We start from the raw sequence: 21,000 nt of genomic DNA, 5'->3' as shown, positions 1-21,000 counted from the left end.
ATCCCCAGGACCAGTCCCACAAAGGCTCCAACTCCGGCACCGTCAATTCCAGCGCCGCAAGGGCCATTGAGTCTGGTGCACACAAGCTCCCCAGTGCACGCTATGGTTGAGCTTGGCCTGCCATCCACTCTGGAGACCTTCTCCACCGCTCACGTCCTGATCATGCTGACAGAGCCTGGACTGTCTCACCCTCTGGCACTGTTGGTGCGGACTGTTCCATCCATGGGGAAACCAGCCTTCATGTGACCTTCCTTGCAGAGTGAGACAGCTCGGCACTGATCTCGGTCCCAGTCCAGGTCGCAGTCCTGATCCCTCTGATGGTCCCGGACATGGCACCACTCACAGTCCTGGCACCTATCCCCATCTCGGTGCCAGTCATATTCGTGGTGCTGCTACGCCTCACACAGGTTTCCCTCCTGGTACGATCGGTACCAATCTAGCTTCCGACACCGGTCCTGGCACCGATCGTCTCGCAGCCATTCCAGACACTGCCCAGGCCGTAGATCCTCGTTGAGATCTAGATTGGCCTCCCGGCACCATTATGACCATTGGTCCCGTCCTAATCACGGAACCGCCCGAGATCCCGGCACCAGTCTCCAGCTCTCAGGTGCGGAGTGACAGAGTGGGACAGTGCAACTCTGCAATGGGCATTCGGCCCTGCCTTGGCCTTCACGACCAAATTCGACGTCATCTCAAGTAGGGAACAGCTACCACATCCAGGGCCATGACACTGATGGTGCTAGCCAGGGGCAAGATGAAGGACAGGATCCTAATCAGGCACCCTGTGACGTTATTGATATAAACTGGGACCATATAAAACATGGGTTGCAACCAAGGTTCTGTAGTGGCACCAAATTCTATGTAAAGGGGGTCATATAAGGTGTCTAAGACCGGGTTACTGGTTATGATTATGCTGTCTGTATGTCTGTATCATTTCTTGTAGATGAATTAATGAATATTTGGCTGCTGTATTGTCTGGCTATTTCAAACTTGTCTGTGCTTACTGGAAAACGTCTCAGACAAGCCTGCGTGTCGAGCTCTGCTTAGCCTGCTTGATGGCCCATTAAGGACCATCAATCTACACAACTACCGTAGAGAAGGCGGTACGCCTGGACCACTGAGTGAGCAGAAACTGGCCCATGTGATGCAAAACTCACGATGTTTGCTGTAACTTTCCCACATAGCCAAAAGGAGAAGGGAGGAAAGGGGTTCTACACCAAGCGAAAGTCTATATAAGGCCGAAGGCCTGATCTCGCGATTTTGTCTTTCAATCCTGCTTCTTACCTCCTGGAGGCGACTTTGCACAATCTGAAGCTCGTGCCACAAAGATGATGACCCATTCCCAAGCGGGGGATGCTCTCCAGAGCACTCAAGTTTGAACCTGCAGTTTACTTCATCTTTTGCTACAAGCCTGCAACTAAGGACTTTGCCTACTTTACTGGTATAGATTGATTCAGTTTACCAATTACTAGCCTCTCATCTCTGATCTTTTTTCTTTTATAAATAAACCTTTAGATTTTTAGATTCTAAAGGATCGGCAACAGCGTGATTTGAGGTGTAGAGTCTGAGGTGTATATTACCGGTCTGGCGGCTTTGCGTCTTTCGGTATTGAAGAACCTTTTCTTTTATTGGCGTGTTGGTTTTCTCATAACCATTCATCCCCAGGACGCTGTGGCCGACTTGCCGTGGTGATACTGGGACTGAGCTGTTCTAAGCCGAACATTGCATGCCTGTGATGTGCAGTTAGCCAGTAGGGTGAAACTGAAGTCCTTTTTGTCTGGCTGGTTTGGTTTGCCTTAGAGGTGGAAAAACCCCAGCCTTGGGCTGTGACTGCCCTGTTTGAGCAGTTGGTCCTGATTTGGCACTCTCAGTTGGGTCCCGCCAGAACCACATCGTCACAGACCCCCACAGTGGTCCTTCTGGACTCCTTGGGCACACCACCAAGCCCAAGGTGTCCCCTCAGGCTCTTCTCAATCTGCCCATTTAGAGCCTCGGATGCCTGAGGCCACTGTGAGCCGCCCTCCCCCTGGTAGCCTCGGAGGCGACTCTCCTGCCATCAGATCAGGCCCATGCCACTAGTGTGGGAGACCTAGGGCAACCAGACCCTCTTCAACCAGACCTTCCCCAGGATCTGCTAGTACCGGGGGTGTCCTCCTCATCCTTGCCTGATGAGGCCGTAGCAGGCACGTCCTCCTCTGGCTCACTGCCTATAGATCTTCGTGCACATCAGGAATTGCTGTGTAGGATAGCACAGAACATGTACCTCCAGGTGGAGGAGGTGGTGGACATTTTTTCGGCCGATGCCCCCCCACATGTTGCCCTTTCTTTCATTCGGATCATCCAGGCTAATGCCAATACGATCTGGCAGTCCTCAGCAACTATTCCTCCCACAGCCAGAGAGGTGGAGAGGAAATACATGGTGCCCTCTAAGGACTATGAATATTTGTATGTTCACCCCCAAGCTTGTTCCCTCATGGTACAGTCTGTGAACGAGAGGGAGAGACGTGGCCAGCAAGCGCTCGCCTAGCCATACATGGAAAGACCACCTGCTCTATGCCTTTTCTCTGTTCCCATTGGTCCATAAGATCCTTCTCAAGTTATGCAGGGACAAGGCCCTCTTAATCTTAATCGCTCCAGCGTGTCCCAGACAGCATTGGTACACCACACTCCTCGATCTGTTGGTGACCAAACCAATTCCTCTACCATTGTGGCCGGATCTGATAACCTGCCGTGTTCCTGAGTTACGTCATCCAGACCTGCAATCCCTCCATCTCACAGTATGGATGCTGCATGGCTAACTCAGTCTGAGCTGCGTTGCTCTAGTTCAGTGCAGCAGGTACTCTTGGATACTAGTTCCACATACCTGGCCAAATGGAAACGCTTCTCCTGCTGGTGTGCCCAGAGCAATACTGTCCCTCTGGAGGTTCCAGTACCTACCATCCTCAAGTATCTCTGGTCCCTGAAACAGCAAGGCCTAGCTGTCTCATCCATCAGGATACACCTAGCAGCGATTTCAGCCTTCCACCCTTGTGAGAACGGGCGCCCCGTTTTCTCCAATCCTATGGTCAGCAGGTTCCTCAAGGACCGTCTGTACCTGCAAGTTCGTCATCCAGCCCTTATGTGGGACCTCAGTCTGGTCCTATCTAGACTCATGGGTGCCCCCTTTGACCCGATGGCCACCTGCTCGCTTCTGTACCTTTCCTGGAAAACAGCTTTCCTCATTGCTATCACATCGGCGAGGTGCGTGTTGGAACTTTGGGCCCTCACAGCGGACTCACCATATACGGTGTTCCATAAGGACAAGGTACAGCTGCGACCACACCTCGCCTTCCTCCCTAAGGTGATGTCTGCCTTCCGTGTCAACCAAGACATCTTCCTCCCGGTCTTCTTTCCGAAGCCGCACACTTTGTGACGAGAGCAACAGCTATATTCCCTAGATGTTCGTAGGGCTCTCACCTTTTACATCGAACAAACAAAACCTTTTAGAAAGACGTCCCAGCTGTTCGTAGCGGTGGCAGACTGGATGAAAGGCCTACCGGTCTCCTCACAGCAAATCTTGTCTTGGGTTATGTCATGCATCCGTACATGCTATGGCTTGGCTCATGTCCCAACTGCCCGCCTCACTGCCCATTCTACTCGGGCTCAAGCTTTGTCTCCCGCCTTTCTGGCCCATGTGCCCATACAGGAGATCTGTAGGGCAATGACTTGGTCATCCATGCACACCTTCACTTCCCACTATGCCGTAGTCCAGCAGTCCAGGGATGATGTGGCATTTGGTTCAGCAGTCCTTCACTTCGCGACATCTCACTCCGACCCCACCGCCTAGGTAAGGCTTAGGAGTCACCTATTTGGAATCGATATGAGCAAGCACTCGAAGAAGAAAAGACAGTTACTCACCTTTGTAACTGTTGTTCTTTGAGATGTGTTGCTCATATCCATTCCACACCTGCCCTCCTTCCTCACTGTCAGAGTAGCTGGCAAGACGGAACTGAGGGGGTGCTGGGTCGGCAGGGGCATATATCTGGCGCCATAAGGGCGCCACTCCAGGGGGTACCTCAGCCGACCCACCGAGTGTTGCTTCCGACAATCGTGCATGCGACGCGTGCACACCTAATTGGAATGGATATGAGCAACACATCTCGAAGAACAACAGTTACAAAGGTGAGTAACTGTCTTTTTTTAAGTAACAGTCTGTGTACTCTGAAACAGGTAACAATTTAGTTATGTGACCCTATGAAATCCCCACTGTTAAAGCTTCAACTTGACTATATCTGTTTTTCTCTGTGTGGGAGTGAGGGGTGGGAACTTAAGCAGAAATGCCTTCCACCTGTCTCAACAGGCTGGGGAACTTGATGGAGCCAGCAGTGAAAGGGAGGGAGAGAAGACTCTGGGAGGCATCAGGGAGCTCCCCCTTCCCTCCTCCTTTTGGAGGCTCTGGCACCCATTGGTCAGCGAGGGGCAGGAGGGATGCTGATTGGCTTACATTCCCCAGCTCCAGGGATTTAACATGGAGCATGGGCCATTGGGTACTGTTGGGTGTTTTTTAAAGCAAGTGCCCAAAATCTTCACAATACTGTGGTATCAAGGTCCTATTTCCCCACATCCACTTTAGGGCCAGCCAGGATAATTTGCTTTACCAGAGATCAAAAGCTTTAGCTATTTGAATTTTGCCAAGTCACTATGCTGGTATTTGGCTTTACTCCTAAACAAGAAATACATTTGAGTCACAAGTAATGCAATCTGCAGACTTTTAAAAATAATAGTTGGTGGTTGTAGTGGAAGTGTAGGGTGATGAAATCCTGTAGTGTTATATCCGTATTCACTGAGGCATGGATTCTCCACTGAAGACTCTGGCTAAATACACCAGATCAAATTTGCCTTGAAAAAGTGAAAGAACAGCATACCTCTGTCAGCCAGTTAAGGCTGTGTGTGGTAATTTTTTTTTTATTTGCTTTTGCTTTCAGATTTCTGGGATGTGCTACAGCAGTAGTGTGCTAAAAGTTCATCAAGTGCTTTGTGTTCCAAGCTGGCTGGCAAAGATATTTTCTTGGACTCTTGAACCAATATTCTCATCTGCAGAACCATACAACGAGATTCGAGTAGGAATGGGAGCAACAGTGGACATCCAGAGACGACAGAGAATGGAATTACTGGATCGTCAAATCATGATGTCTCAGTTTGCACAGATGAGACGGCAAAGACAACAGCAGGTATAAATAAAATTATTTGTTAAAGTATAAGATTATTCTGAGTAATGAAAACATGGAGGGAAGGGGGTTTTGGTTAATTGTAATTTGTGGATCTAATTTAGGAACAAGCATAGTTTTGTTTTTAAAAAATTTCGCTATTGGAATTATGTAATTACTATTTCATAGACTTCTGCAGTGTTAGTGAACATTTACGTAGGTTTTATATTATTAAAGTTCATTACAAGACATGAACTAATTTTCACAAAACAACTTAGGGGTAGATAGGTGGCATCGCACTGTTTTACCAGTAGCAAAATGAGCCTGAGGTGTGAAGTGATTTAACAAAGCCCACAGTTGTGAGGTTATGCGGGGGCTAGAACCCAGGGCTGCAGGTTGTTTGATGGCCATTACCTCTGTGCTGCTACCCAGCAACCATGTTGGACCTGTGTACCTCAGGAGGCTGTACTGACAGCTTCTTTCATGGCTCCAGATTGGTCCAGGCACTGTATTTAAGCCCAGAAGGAGTTCCAGGAAATGTCCATGCAACAAGGTGGACTCCCCTGCCAGCCTTAGCAATGGACCTGCCTCTTGACTCACTCTCCTGGCCCTGGCTGTGATCCTTGGCCCTGATTCCTGACTACAGCTTTGACCTATGTTGCTGTTCCTGGCTTCTGACCACTACTACTTGAACCAGTAGGCCTGGCTGACAAGGGCGTATGACAACGCCACAATTAAAACTTAGCATGTCCTGATGCTCCAGATCATGCTGTCAGTCAGAAGAGTTACCATCCTCTTCAGAGAGTTTGAAAGTCAGCTCTGTAGTTCAGTGTTTTGCATGAGTAAATAGGAGGGATTACATCCCCATATTGCACAGTACTTGTTTCTTTATGAAAGCACACACAATTCTCGATCTCTAATTTTCCTATAGACTTCAACCACAGTGCTTTCCTATTACTGCTTACATTTTATTGGCTATAAATTAGATTGTTAGTCTCTTTATTTTTCTCAGTTTTGATGGAGTGGACGAGGGCAGGTGCTCATCTACTTGTTCCTGTAAGACAGTAAAATAAAGCAGCTGATGCCTTGATTTGTATTTCTCCTAGGATCCTAGAGTATATATATTGGCAGTCTAGTAAAGCCAGGTAAAGATGTGGGCTCCATATGAACCTCTGGTTTCTGTAACTTAACTACAAGCTACATGAGAATGAATAATTGTCTGTGTGAGATCTGAATTGCATTTTATTCCTGTGAATTTTAGCCATATAGTAGTACATTCAGCTGCTATGTTATGTGCTGGGTGGAGCTAGTGTGAAAAGGAAGGGAGTGGAAAGATCTGATCTGAATGAACAAGATGTGCTAATGTAAAAGGTTAAAACTAGTTGCTTTTAAAAGTATGGTTTGCAACAGGGTTGAAAACACTGATAAACTTCTCTTATATCTACTATTGAATTTAATTTAGCCTAAAAGAGTCAATAGGATGATATCAGTCTGAAGATGTGGGGAAAACATGAGGGGTTCAGCTCTCCTGGCATTTCTGGGTATCATTTTCAAGAGAAGATAGTTTATATCAGAGAGATCTTTATATTTAAAAAGGAGAAGAATGACTCAGCTAAGGGAATACACTAAATAAAATGCTTGATAAAAATCACAGCTTGGGTTGAAAAGGACTCCTGGGTAAGCTAGTCTTTCTGCAGAAAAGGACGTAGGGGTTACAGTGGACGAGAAGCTGGATATGAGTCAACAGTGTGCCCTTGTTACCAAGAAGGCTAACGGCATTTTGGGCTGTATAAGTAGGAGCATTAGCAGCAGATCGAGGGACGTGATCATTCCCCTCTATTCGGCATTGGTGAGGCCTCATCTGAAGTACTGTGTCCAGTTTTGGGCCCCACACTACAAGAAGGATGTGGAAAAATTGGAAAGAGTCCAGCGGAGGGAAACAAAAATGATTAGGGAGTTGGAGCACATGACTTCTGAGGAGAGGCTGAGGGAACTGGGATTGTTTAGTCTGCAGAAGAGAAGAATGAGGGGTGATTTGATAGCTGCTTTCAACTAGCTGAAAGGGGGTTCCAAAGAGGATGGATCTAGACTGTTCTCAGTGGTAGCAGATGACAGAACAAGGAGTAATGATCTCAAGTTGTAGTGGGGAAGGTTTAGGTTGGATATTAGGAAACATTATTTCGCTAGGAGGGTGTTGAAGCACTGGAATGGGTTACCTAGGGAGGTGGTGGAATCTCCTTCCTTAGAAGTTTTTAAGGTCAGGCTTGACAAAGCCCTGGCTGGGATGATTTAGTTGGGGATTAGGTCCTGCTTTGAGCAAGGGGTTGGACTAGATGATCTCCTGAGGTCCCTTCCAACCCTGATATTCTATGATTCTATGATTCCCTTTGCAGAAATGTACTGAGGGGTTGTCCTGTACTGTGTGTTAACACTATATGAATTTTACCTAAGGCAATTTAGAACAGCTCTAGTGTCAGTCCCTCATTTACCTTCCTGATAACATAATTCTATTCTTCACAGTTAGCTTCACTTCAATTTTATTAAATTGTCTTGATGTACAACCCAGACAGTTGCAAATGATCTTTTCTCTGCCCCCCAGCAATCACTTTAACCTAGTGTTTATTGTAAAAACTAAACTGGGAACCGTTCAATGCTCCAAAGTTAGTTGTTGTAATAGGAACTAAACTGAAAGTGACTGTTTGGCCACAGACTGCTGTAAAAGGGGTAGCTAAACTTCTGGGAAATAAGAGGAGGCAGAAAGGACCCCAATAATCAAGAGAACTTTAAAAAGGATTTTAAAATATTAAAAAGAAAGAGTAAATACATTCAAAATAGTAGGTGAAAAAATGTGTCCCTATTGTTTAGTCCTGTCCTTCTCCTAAGAACTGTTTTCTATTGTGGAAAGATGCACTGAATTATCCACCTTATGCCAGAAATAGTTTTTGAAAAAGTTTTTAAAAAACAAAAATGAACCATATTTTAATAGCATATCTTAATTTTTCTTTGCCCTATACTTCCACTACAACCACTGTTCCCATTACCAGGTTATTGGTGCACTTCAGTCAAATAAGAAGGCAGTTAGCCTTTGGCTTACCTCTTCATAATGCACATGACACATTCACCGATATACTATTCATATCCTTGAGTCTCTTATTGCTATATTAGTGAATGCCCAGCAAAGTCAACGAAGGGAAGGCGATGGTGTTAATCTATCAACACTTTAGAAAGGTTTGGTATGCAAAGCTAGTAACCAGTTTTTCTTGACTCATACAATTTACTGGATGCCAGTCAAATCACCAAAAGCAGGGCTCAGATTCCAGTATGGGTTGATGCAAAAATGAAAAATGGTCCAAATCATGATTGAATACTTGACTGTTTAAAAATATATGTCTAACTAAACTACTTTAACCTGCAACAAAAAAGCACATCTGTACAATATTTTTGAATGTTGACATTTGATAGATATGCCTGATCTGCTAAATAAATTTGAGAGAGAGAGAGAGAGAGCAATTTCACTCAGTTTAATAAAATCCCTAGAAACAATGTATCATGGGTGTTGTAATGCTTCTTGCTGTGTAATATAGTAATATCCTATTTAATAGAAAGATCTGATGGCTATATTCCTGTATAATGTCTCTGAAAAAAAGCTAATTGCGGTAATGATTTGTTGTTTCTGATATTTACATAGCAGTAATTTGTAAACTTGTTAAAACTTCATGAATAAATAGAAGATTGAGGTCTAACATTGTCCTCAGATTATGTTGTTACTCTTGTGCAAACCTGTTGCCTTCAGTGAGTTTACACAGGTGTAACTGAGTGTGTAATCTGAAGACAGTGGGGTTGTATAGGTGGCCTTACAGTTAGAACCTAGGTAATAATTCTACTTGTGATGTACAAACTATAAGAGAATCTGGTTCACTCTCCCAGAGCAGTAAGGTTGACAGTAGTAAAAGGTAGCAAATACATTTAAAAAAAAATTAAAGTTAGCAAATATGGCTCTGAATTCACACTGGGAGAATACCTCACAAATTGGCAATCTAGAGCAAGTACATTGTTATGCTGCCCCCAAACCAGCCCAAGAGGAAGATTGACTCCTTGACTCTCAGTCCCCCTCCTGATCTCCATGTTGCTTCAGGAGCCAGTAAACTGTGACAGCTGTGACCTGTTGCAGCATATTCATCCCTACATACCAGTATAGCTACATCACCAGTTGCATTGGGGAAGTGGAGTCTAGGCTCCATGCACTTCTTGACTCTATCTGCCCATTCCCACCCATTTACCTAATGTGGGGAACACAGGAGTTTGGTGTAGCCAATTTCCGTTTGCATGCAGGAAGGTATGGTGTACCAGCTTGAGGGAGTAAGGAGTTGCCTTATGCTCTTTCCCTTACCCCAGCAAACAGGACAAACTATGATCTGTCTCTAAGAAGGCACCAATTTTATCATCATTTTTCACAGCAAATCTGTACTTCAGTTCTCTAGAAGAAATACAGAAACTGTTGTAATGAGCCCAGCAAGTTGAGACAATCCAACACAATAAGACTGCAATTTAGGTAGGTAGAAGAGGTTCAACTTTAAATCCCCAAATTTAAAGGAGATTTAAGGGGGAGTTTGAATTCATCTTTCTTCTTTAAGTTTGAGTACCTCAAAGAAGAATAAACCAAAGGGAAAGAGAGACTTAACCAAAGCAAAATTAGCGAACAACAGGATAATGCAGTAGCCTGTAGAGTAAGTACTAAAGGGGCCAAAATAAAATAATTCTGAAGGAAAAAATAAGAGAAGAGAGAGAGAAACTGAAAAAAGAGAGTGGAAGAACTGAAAAAAGAGAATATCACAGTGGAAGAAACTGGAAAAAAAAAAGTATTCAGCTGCTGGCAAATATGTTTGATTATTCTCTACTACCCCAAAAATTAGGAGTGTAAAAGAATTTCTCAACTCCTTATTCTTTCCTCCTGTATTGTTCAATGGTTTGTTTAAAGCAGGATTTTCTTGTAGTACTTTCTATGGAAACAGTTATGTTCACTGGCCATTTCTTCTTTGAAAATTTCCATTTCCTTTCCCATTCTCTCTAGATGTTATGCCCCAAACCCAGGGTAACATGGAGTACAGTGGAATAACTCACAGAACCCCTGTACTCTTGGACACTCAAACATTTGGAGAAGTAGACTGAACCCACAGTAGGGTTTGAGCTTGGATCATCATGATTGCTACCTGATGTACCTCCTTTTGAATGGTGGTATAAATTATTACTGATAGATTGATAATGATGTCTGCATATAGCAGTCTGGAGAATCCAGTTGCATTTGTTTAAAAACTGCAGTTGTTATGGTAGTTAAATGATTGGTCTTGTCTTGGTTGCTGGTTACTATGGCTACTATGCTTAAACAAGGTGCTTTGTCAGTTGCTAGCTATTTCTTTTCTATACAATTACCACAGCATTTTCTGTTTGTTTTTTCACCCCCATAATGCTGGCTGTTGGTGAACTTGCTCCACAGATGAAGAATTCTTTAGCTTCCTCCCTCACCAAAATTCTGAAAGATTAGTATAAACTTTGTTTTATATATTCACACTCTTGAAAACAAATTAAATTTACTAGTCTACAAGTTCTCTTACTGCTTTTTGCATTCTTTCCATTTCTTGATTATCTTTTCTCTTCCACTTTTTCTTCTACTTTGCTTTGATTTTCTGTCCATTTTTTCCCCTCACTCTTTAAGTAGGTTGTCCTGTCTATCTCTTCTGTTCCTCTTCTCTCTAGGAGTCAATATTCTTTTCCCTTAGATCTCTCTCCTGCTTCTTGTGACTGACATGGCAGTATGCACTCTGCCTTGGGGTCTCAAAGGCAGGCACTGCCTCTTGTGGATCCGGTGCTGTGGAACTTTAGCCTTCTGGCTACAACACCCTCCAATTCCACCCCTTAAGTCCCAAGGAAAACAGGAAAGAAGGAACTCAAAAGAGATTCATCTAGGAAGTCTTTGGTGGGACCCTTGCCTTTTACCAAGGGCCTGTCTTCAAACAGGCAGTTTGTTCAGCCGGTCTTCCTGGGCCTGATCTCCCTATTTGCAGGGCGGCTTGCCTAGCTGGCCAGGAGTCCCAGGTTTCTGTCATAGAGGGAGAAGTGGAGGTCTGCGCTCTTTCCTGGTCAGCCTCTAACTTAATTAAGTCCTCTTCTTTCAGCTCCCCTTTCCATTCCTGACACATGCTCCAGGTGTCTCGGCGTGGGGCTAGTTGGGACAGTCCTCTCATGGACAGTCTGGGGCTTGTACTCCCCATCACAGCCCCCCCCCATGTGTTCTTTTCTGTTATCTGAGTGTCTCTTTGTCCCCATCCCCAGTCTTTCCCATATCTTGGAGTCCCCTTTGGACCCCACACTTATGTTTTAATCTCTGGTTCTTCTTTGGATCTTTCTTCTCCCCAGCTACTCTCTGGTTCTCATTCTCTTTTTCCTTTCCCTCCTTTCCCTGAGTGTCCTGCTCCTGCCACAAAGTCACTCTGCAGAACCAGCAAACATGGGAAGTTCTTTTAGGTCTATTGGCTGGTTATGGCTGGTCTGGAGCTCTAGGATTGAAGGGATGGCTGCTTCTGCTTCTCTAACTCTTCAGCCTCTCTCCTCTCTCTATTCAAGGTAGGTTCTGGGATTTTAAGGGCCCCTCCTATGGCTATTCCATCTTCTTGCTTTGTTTTCCCTCCCATTGTCAGGTCTCTTCCTCCCACATATCTTCCATTTTCCAGCCCCTTGAGGTTCCTCTTGCTGGGTACCAGGCTTGAGTGAAAACATTGGTTGGAAGAGGGGAGGAGCTATCACATCTGTACATCAGCCTCTGAACAGAGACTGGATATGACTTTCATTTCCCAATGAAAAACTTGCAGGCAGACAGGTGGTTGAGCTGCAAATAGCTGGATGAAGAGCTTCTGCCTTGCATCCAGCCACTGGTAACACTGTTTCTGAACACAGAAATAGGCACATAAGATGTAGCAAAGAGATAGAAAACTGCAGAGTGGAGGCCCAAAACTTGCAGGGAGCAGCTGGAGACTTTTAAAGCCCTGGCGAACAAGGATTGTGTTTTCAGCACACAGTGCAGCATGTTGAGGTTCAAGCACAACTTGGTTGAAAACAGGTTTATTATTTCCCCTCCTTAACCTTTTTCTATCTTCACTTTTTTGCATCACTGTGAACAAGATCGCCGTCCTTCCTACCATTCAGACCTGCACGGCTTAGCATGTCTTCTGTCTCTCCTTCCAGCACATTCATGTGTTAACAGATCTTGCTGCTTCCTTTTCTACAGATTTTTTGAAATCTGATCCCCACAGCTAATAACTTCTTCACACCTTGTTTATAATCCTTCTTGTTTATTGTAATCTCATCCTCTCTGATACCCATCTTGTTTTAATTCAGTCATTCCAAAAGCCTGATGCAAAGATTGTCTTGCTTGCATGTGATTTCCTATTCAGATTCTTCCACTGATTCTCACTTTGCCTCCTATATTAAATTTAAACTTTCTCATTCTCTCCCTGCACAATAACACTCCACGCCTCATCTCATTGATTGTATTACTCCTCAATGTGTTCTTCACTCTTGGCCTTTTTGGTATCTTTCCCTCAGCAGCAGCAGGAACTGCAAATCTTTCATCCTCAAGAATGAAGTTCATGAGAGCAGGAGACAAATCTTTCTCAGCTACAGGGCCAAGACTATGGAACTATCTTCCAGAGGGGAAGAGTGACTGCATTTCTCTCTACTTTCAGAGAGAAATGCAAAACTCACTACCTGGGCCTGCCTTTCCTACAGCAACAATAACTGAAAAGATGATAGTGAAATGCATGCACAGCTATCTCTAGGGAAATCTAGAGCACATGAAGGACTTTATTCTATCCTGTGCAAATAAAACACTTGGGTGTCTCCAAGCTGAGCATGCAATAAAACCTTAAATACTGTAGCTCACAACCACCTTGGGTGAGGGGCATGCACTCATTCTTTTAACCCTTTTCATATGCTATCATTGCATGAGTACTGTAACATATAGGGCTTTAGGAGCAAACTGTACATTCTGATAACTGTAGTTAATATCAATTTGTGTGGCCAGTGATGCTGCCTCCTTACTTATCCAGCTGTGTAAAAATTTATTCCATGACCTCTCTTTTTAGCAGAAGTTTTTTCCAAAAAGGGGCTTGCTACTCAAAGCTTGCCAAGTATGAAAACTCTTTGGGTGCTACTGAGGTTGGCTTCTTTTGTGCATGCTTCTAAAATGCACCATATTAAATAAAAATGTTCCTAACCATAGATAACTCAGTTTTACTGAAGTGTTTCTTACCTGTTTGTTCAAATGTGTCAAAGTCCATAGATGGTAATTTTTACAGATTAGTGTGCCCCACTTCTCTGATTACAATTTATTGACACGTTTTCATAGATTTAAAAATTTAGGTGCTTAATTCATTAAAAATATTAAATTTTCTGGGTACTGATGCAGGTAATGAGACTGATGCTGACTTCACCCTTTCTTCTAAACCTTATTCATGGAAACTGACAAATCTGTAAGTATAGAAGCACTAGTGGGTGCTACTATAGTACATAGAAAATATTCTAAATTAATAGCCAGTTGTCACAATTACCAGGATTACTGCACCCCTACCTCTCCTGGTTTCTCTGCATAAGTCTAGCTGACCAGGTGTCTATCCATCTACCAGATGGGGCTCCTGGTAGGTGTAAGATCCCACTAGACACCCCAAAACCTCTGTGGTCTGGATGGCACAATCTGATCCCTTAACTCACAAACCAGTTCTCTCTCACTGCTTTGGGGAAATTATCTTCAGATTTTGCTCAGTCTTTGATACGCCTTGCTGGAACCAAATAGCTTTTTAGCTGTTTATAACCTTTTGATCTGTTAGCTTCCAACAATGGCTAAACAAGGCTTGCAACTTTGCTAGAGATAGGATGTAGAATCCTCAAATCTAACAGTTTTCCCCAGTTCCTATCTGCCACTGTCTTCCGTTCCAGGTGACAGCCCCCATTGAATTAAAGCAATATAGGCATATGAAGAACATTCCACTAATCCAAATATAGCTATATAATCTATCTCAATAACTTGGTCACATACAGTATTCATAAAATTATTATATAGCAGCTCCTCATCTGCCACACCAATCACTTCTTACTTTCAACAAATTGCAGGGCTTTGCCTCACGATGTTGATGGGTGATAATTTGATTTAATTTATGGCTAAGTTTTTATGGCCATTCTTTTGCTAAGACTTTAAACGTTTTCATCATCAGATTTATTTAGGAATGCTTATTTTCTGCCTTGTACAGTGCTGTGTTTGCTGCTCATTTGTTTTAGTAGATATGTGTAGGTTCCCAGCATTTAATAAGTTAATATTTGGAATTTAGATGGGATAGAATAGTTAAGTTTGCCTTTTGCTTTTTCTAGAAATATAGTTAGAGGAATCAAAAACTTCCTCATCAAATCATGCTGTAACTGTCTTTCTAAAACTGTTACCCCTGCAATATGTTAGCCATTAATAAGCTTTTTATACAGGGTATGGATATTATCTGTATTTTTCTATTTCCTGTCACTTATCTAGTTTATATTTTTCTGGAAAATGTGTCAGATTTTATATATAAAACTCAGTAATAGCACTGGCTTAAGAAGCACAGTATAGGCAAGTGCTATGCATGCTTCCCCAGACAGCTCTCTTAATTCTGACCTGCAACCCCCTGGCTATTCTGTTTGTATGCCTCTCTTGAGCAGAGACTGCCATTCATATCAGATTTTGCAGTGTCTTTCTGATATGAACCACTGGGCAACCAGGATGAGACTGCAACGTGTATTTCCACCTGTAGCTTAAAACAGAATTAGAATCTAGGTTTCCAAAGCTGAAAGGCTAATGCACCCATTCATTGAATCATTTACAGGCCCTGTATATGCACACAGCAGTTGTACACGTTTACTACAATGTATTTTGTTTTTACATTTTCATTGGTAGTGTCTTACAAAATTTACTCTTCAAAGCACAATTGTAGAATCTACTTTTTTTGATTCTTCTCAGTCTTTATTTCTGTTAAAAGAACAAGTTTTGTATACAGGAAGTGAGTAGAGGTGAGTTAAATATCTAACCACCAAGCTTCAACAACATGTGACATCAGCCAACATCCTGGCTGCCTCACATTTCAGGATTCAGACCAGGGCACAGACCAGAGATAGATCTAGTAGCACTAAAAGATGACCTCCTTATGATCTTGGACACACAAAATCTCCCTGTGCATACTGCAGCATCTATCAGCAGCCTTAACACATTAGTCCACAAGATGCTGCTGATCCATCTAGCTGACATAGCAGAGGTAGATGGCCCAGCACTACAGTTACTCCAATCATTTGTCTCCAGCAGAATTCAAGGAGTGGTGGTAGGCAATTCCTCCTCCTCCTCCTCTTCTTTAAAGGCCCTTACCTGCAGAATCCCCAGGGATCCATACTATCACCTCTTCTCTTCTATATATATGAGGCCACTGGGACAGAGAATGAAATGCTGTGGGCTCAGCTACCAACAGCATGCCAATGACACTCAACTATGTCTCTTTCTCAACTGATGCAACCATTGCCACTGTTACGATGTCAGAATGCATACAGGAAATCAACTCTTCGGTGCAGAAGAGCTGGCTCAAACTGAACCCTGGCAAAACCCAAATGATGCTGGTTGTAAAGAGAAATACTTTTCCGAGATAGCCAAGATATTGTTTCCTCCATTTGTCAAAGTGGTGCAGTGCCTCAAAGCCCTGTTTGACTGCACACTGAGCTTGGATGACTGGGAAGCAGCAGTTCCCCAAAATGCCTTCTTTCACCTCCAACTTGCTAGGAAAAGTCATCCATTCTTCCTGGACAAGGACCTGGCCACGGTGGTCCATGCATTTGTCACCTCTGGTCTGGATTACTGTAACTCACCATATTTGGAGTTGAGTGTGAAGATGATGGACAGACTCCAAGGGTCCTGCAGAATGTGGCTGCCTTCTTCTCCATGGCTTAGGCCACTGTGAGCATATCAGATCTGTGCTCAAGTCCCTTCACTGGCTCCCAGTCAGTTTAAAGGCCTTGGTCCTAATTTTCAAAGTAATCAATGGATCAAACCCCGGCTACATCAAAGACCGAATGTTGATCTATCAATCTATGTGACAGTTGCATTTGTCTGGGGCAACACTGATCACAAAACCCAGGATGAAGCATGTGAGCACTGGAGACAAAGCATTCTTATTCAAAGAGATCCGGCTATGTAATGAACTTCCAGAGGAGATCAGGCAAATTCAGTCTGACCATCTTTAGGAATCACTGCAAAACTTTCCTTTTTTAAAAAGCATTTTTACCATAAGAATGACAATCACAACACTAACACTTCCTTGTACCCTAAACCTCTACAGGCTTAGGGTACAAAAAAATCAAAACCAAGATCCTATCCCAAGCAAAGTTTTGACCCTGAAATGGGAGAAGTGCCAGATACTCCATGAAGTTCACCAGAAACTTTGCTATTGTTATTCATGGAAGGTAATCAGATACCATGGTGGGTGGCAGTATAAAATTCTTAACCCAGAGTTAATGCCACTATTTTTACATCTGTCTTAAAACGAGAAATATTAAAACTTTCACTCCATAGTAAAGCATATAGTCTCTTTTCCCCCCACGCTGGATTGTTATCCTCTCCTTGAATGAGGTGGTAGTAGAATTGAAAATTTGTATGAAGTTTTATCCGAAAGGAAGTATTTGAGACATTACTTTTAGCACATTAGATGCCTTGATTTTTTTTTTTTTTTTAAATCTTGCATAAAACAACTGGGACAGTCAGAATATCTCACCCTACCCAAAATATCTACTATTGTGTAGATTATCAGTACGGGACAGATTGTATGTTATTTAAAAAATGAAATGCAAAAGCGGTTTCCTTTTTTCCATCTCTCACTATGTGGTTACATCTTTAGAAAAGGTTTAGAGGCCAGATATTAGGAGGTGTTTCCTGTTTGTGCAAACAGATGGCAAGCTGGCATTAATTCAGGCACATACTATAGCATTATCAAAATATCTGAGTGCTTACAGAGCTTTGAAGAAAACTTTTAAAATACATTTTCTTTCTCTATCTAAGTGAATGGGATTGACAAATGTTTAATTGCTATTTTGTTACTTTAGTTGAAAATTAGTAGTTGCCTAAAATACAATTTTTTTTATTTTGAAAACACTGAGTAAAAAAGCACTTTTGTGCTTTTTTTGAGGGGGGTGTGTGTGTGTGTGTGTGTGTGTGTGAGAGAGAGAGAGAGAGAGAGAGAGAGATCTGAGTAAGTAGTACAGTTCTCATCCCTAAAAGAGACTAAGGGGATTGTATGAATTAGAACGTTAAATGAGAGCTAGTAGGCTATGCAGTCAGAAGGTTGCTTGTTTACATAAGGGCACAAAACAGGTTCATTACTATAAATGACTCTATCTGGGTCTATACAAAAAGGTGTGTATGTCTTTTATATACAACATGCATTGTCTTGTATACTGCAGAAAGATGAGATACCAGGAAAGTGGTTTAATAGATCACAGCTTTATTAAGTAACGCATCTGGGAACTATCCAGCAATGACTTGTCCTGTGCAGGTCATCCTTCATTTGTAATCTGTACGACCTTATGGAGGGATGCTGTGAGCCCTCATCTCATTAATATGCTCCCACCACTGTTGCTGGGACCCCGTCACTCTCCTGTGACAATCTAGAGGGTTATCTCCTTGCTGTTCCAACCATTTGGAGCCCCAAACACATTCCCCTCCTCCTCTAGGAGATGCCTTTTCCTAATCTGCTTCCAGTTCTGGTTTATCAGGAAACAGGACCCCCGACTGAAAGAGTACCTGCATTGGGCACCTGCCAAGTTGTGACTAAATAAATTTCACAACCTAATATACCCACTGGGACCCTGGGATGCTGAGAGAAAGGAAAAAAACAATCAACCACCACCCACACTGCCCAGGTCAATCTGGCAGTGAGAAAAAAATTCCTTCCCAGCCCCCAAAGGGCAACTAGCACGATGTCCACAGCAAGCCCCCCAAACCTGCTCCTATTCTAATCCCAGTGGGCAGAAGGAGGGGGGTTTCATTCCCAGTGAGGAATGGTGACCTGGTCATGAGGAAGAGTTCATAAGACCTCCCCATTGTCGAGCCATTAGACTTTTGCTGCATCTCTCTGTCCAACCAATCAGCTAAAGAACTCCCCTCCTCAAACTTATGAGGAAGGCTGAGTGCCATGAGGAGGATGTGTGCATTCCTTAAAGTGGCCAACGGCTTTCTTTCCCCTGCTGGCTTAGACAAACCCCCACCCCAGCTACAAGACAGTGGTGGGGAGGACACTGTCAGCAACTTGATCATTTCTGCCCTAACACTGATTTTTAGTGGTGATGCAATTTTATTGTCTTCTGTGCTGTGGCCTAAGAAGCTAGACCTTAGTTAAAACAGTTTCTGTATAATGGTCAACTGTAAGAGAGAGAGGGTGGCTCCTAACATGAGGAATAGACCTTCTACAGCTCCTCTCTTCATATCATTCAATTCTAGGGACCAGTGTTTGAAAGCTGATGGTAACTTCCTGCCTTCTCACTGTGACAAACTTTCTGCTGCTTTGAGACCCAGATTGGGGAAAAAAGCCATCTCACGGACTCTCGGAGGAAGAGGGTGCACCAGTAGGGAGGTCAAAGGGAAAGTTTCCTTCTTTCCAGTAATTCTGTCATGAGTGCCATCTGAGCACTAAAACCAGAGCTAAGAAATGAGGGACAAGCTGGTAGTCCCATCCCCTCTGTTGAAAACACTAGCATCAGCCACTTTTGAGAGCCATGAATGGGGAAAAGGAGGGAAGATTTTGCACACATCTTCCTAGGGACAGTCTTGTACAGAGTTGTTGTCCAAAACACTTGGGAGATCTCAAAAAGTTGTTGGGATTGACTCTGGGTGTGAGCGGTGTAACACGGTTAGAATTGCCTGGTCTGAAACCTCTTACATTCTCCCTTATTTATCATTAAATTTTCATTAAGTTCACATAATAAATAGCCAATTCACAAGCTCTGCTTGGATGTCACCAAACAGCTTGGAGCAGATGTCATTGTCAGTGAAAGTGACCGAGAGGCCAATTGCAAATCTATCATGAAATATGCTTCTTTTGCATAGAAATTGTATGCTAATAAACAGATGACCCTTAAAAAGATTAGAAGCTCCATTCAGTCAGCTCAGTCCACCTTAGTGCAGATATTCCTCTGAAATGTACCTGGATATTTGCATATTAAGTATGTTAGAGGGCATAAAATACACTGCAATTTAACATTTGCCATAACATTATGTATGGATGTGGGGGGAAGGTCTGAAAATGATTTCCTGTAAGGCAAGGCTTGGCAGTAGTCTTTTTTCCCCCCCTTTTTGTCTATTTTTAAAAACTGGTATATGTGAGATTACTTGACTTCATGATGATTTTTTTATCCTACCTGCTCTGGGACTGGATTTAGTTAAATTCTCAGCTTTTGATACAGTGCTAAACCTTAAACACTTTGCAGATTTGCCTGATCATATTATTGCTGCGTTTATAGTATTCCCTGTAATTAATAAATAAAGAATACTGGGTAATGGCTCCTAGAGCCAAAGGCCATTGAAATGTTTTAAAGGCAATTTAAAGCTGTGAAAAATTATTTATCTGATCTGTCTGTCTGATCTTATGTAGGTATTTCTAGGAAACGTGTCACTCTGTTATCCACCTGAATCTGTTCTTATTACGTTATCTGCATCCGTAGTTTAGTAAGATGCCTGTTACAAAAGTGATGGTCTACATAGTGTAGAAACTGCTTTTTTAAAGCTTGACAACACTTTGTTTTTGTGTGTTGCGGGTGCCAAATAGAAGGCTCATTTCTGGGAAGAAAGGGTGACCCTTGGTAGTGTCAGTTGACAAATAACATGTACTTGTGAAGATTTCATAGACAAACAGAATAAATAACTCACTAACAATGCTATAGGTACAGCAGGAAAAGCAGCTACACTTATTTCAATCATCAGATAGACCAGTACATTTATAAATTAGCACATTTATTTGACTGTCTGATACCTTATGATTTCCAGTGCATAGAAGAAAAATGTCATAGAACAGACAACCTTCTTCAATACATCAGTTTTTCTTGAAATACATTCAGTTAACCACACTGGTGTCTTTTTTCCCCTTGATCTTTTAAAGGAAATATATACAAACAAAACTGCATGAATGCAATATTCTGGTTACATTTTAAGTTAATTGCCCCAGCCCAAAGAAGCTTAAAGAGAAAAGCAAAGCTGAAAAAAAAACGTCTTTTTGTAAGAGGAAGGTCTTCTGAGAGAGAATTGTAGGCCCAAAATAGAGCAGCTGCAGGAAGGAAACCCAGATCCCTTACAAACTGAAAGGAAGAAGGAATGCTTTCCACAATAGTGAGAGAGAGGAGAGAGAGAGACACAGGGAGTGGGGGGTTAACAAGCTGCCTTATAGACACAGAAGCATCGGGCAAAAACACATAAAACAGATTGTAAAGGAACAGATGTTTTTTTCATGGACAGTAGTTCTAATATTACCCTTAATCCATCAAAAAAAACTTTGCTGATACATCAGTGTTACCTCTGGGCAATTATGTAAATAACACTTTATATTACTGTATGTATTTGTTATACTGTAAAAAGTAAGCACCTTACCATTCTTTTTCTGTGGTTTGGTTACATTTACATTATAAAATTAAATTTCTGTTTCTGTAACACACTCTGTACAAAATGCATTTACTTTGGAACAGTGCCAAAATGTGAAACATGATATTTAATAGA

General features: G+C 42.8%; 1 protein-coding gene across 2 annotated transcripts in view; it reads left to right on the top strand.

Annotated features, from left to right (window-relative positions):
- The window catches only part of UBAC2 (UBA domain containing 2), a 190,267-nt gene that overhangs the window by 160,502 nt on the left and 8,765 nt on the right, over positions 1-21,000 (top strand). The window contains exon 6 of one of the 2 annotated variants that reach the window (XM_075061513.1): positions 5,080-5,210. In XM_075061513.1, the coding sequence (XP_074917614.1) occupies positions 5,080-5,210 (131 nt within the window). Of the gene's footprint in view, positions 1-4,964; positions 5,211-21,000 lie in introns of both variants that reach the window. The other variant, XM_075061512.1, reaches the window with a different exon arrangement.

This window comes from Chelonoidis abingdonii, chromosome 1, assembly GCF_003597395.2.
Source record: "Chelonoidis abingdonii isolate Lonesome George chromosome 1, CheloAbing_2.0, whole genome shotgun sequence".
NCBI lineage: Eukaryota > Metazoa > Chordata > Testudines > Testudinidae > Chelonoidis > Chelonoidis abingdonii.
This window is presented reverse-complemented; position numbering and strand designations above follow the sequence as displayed.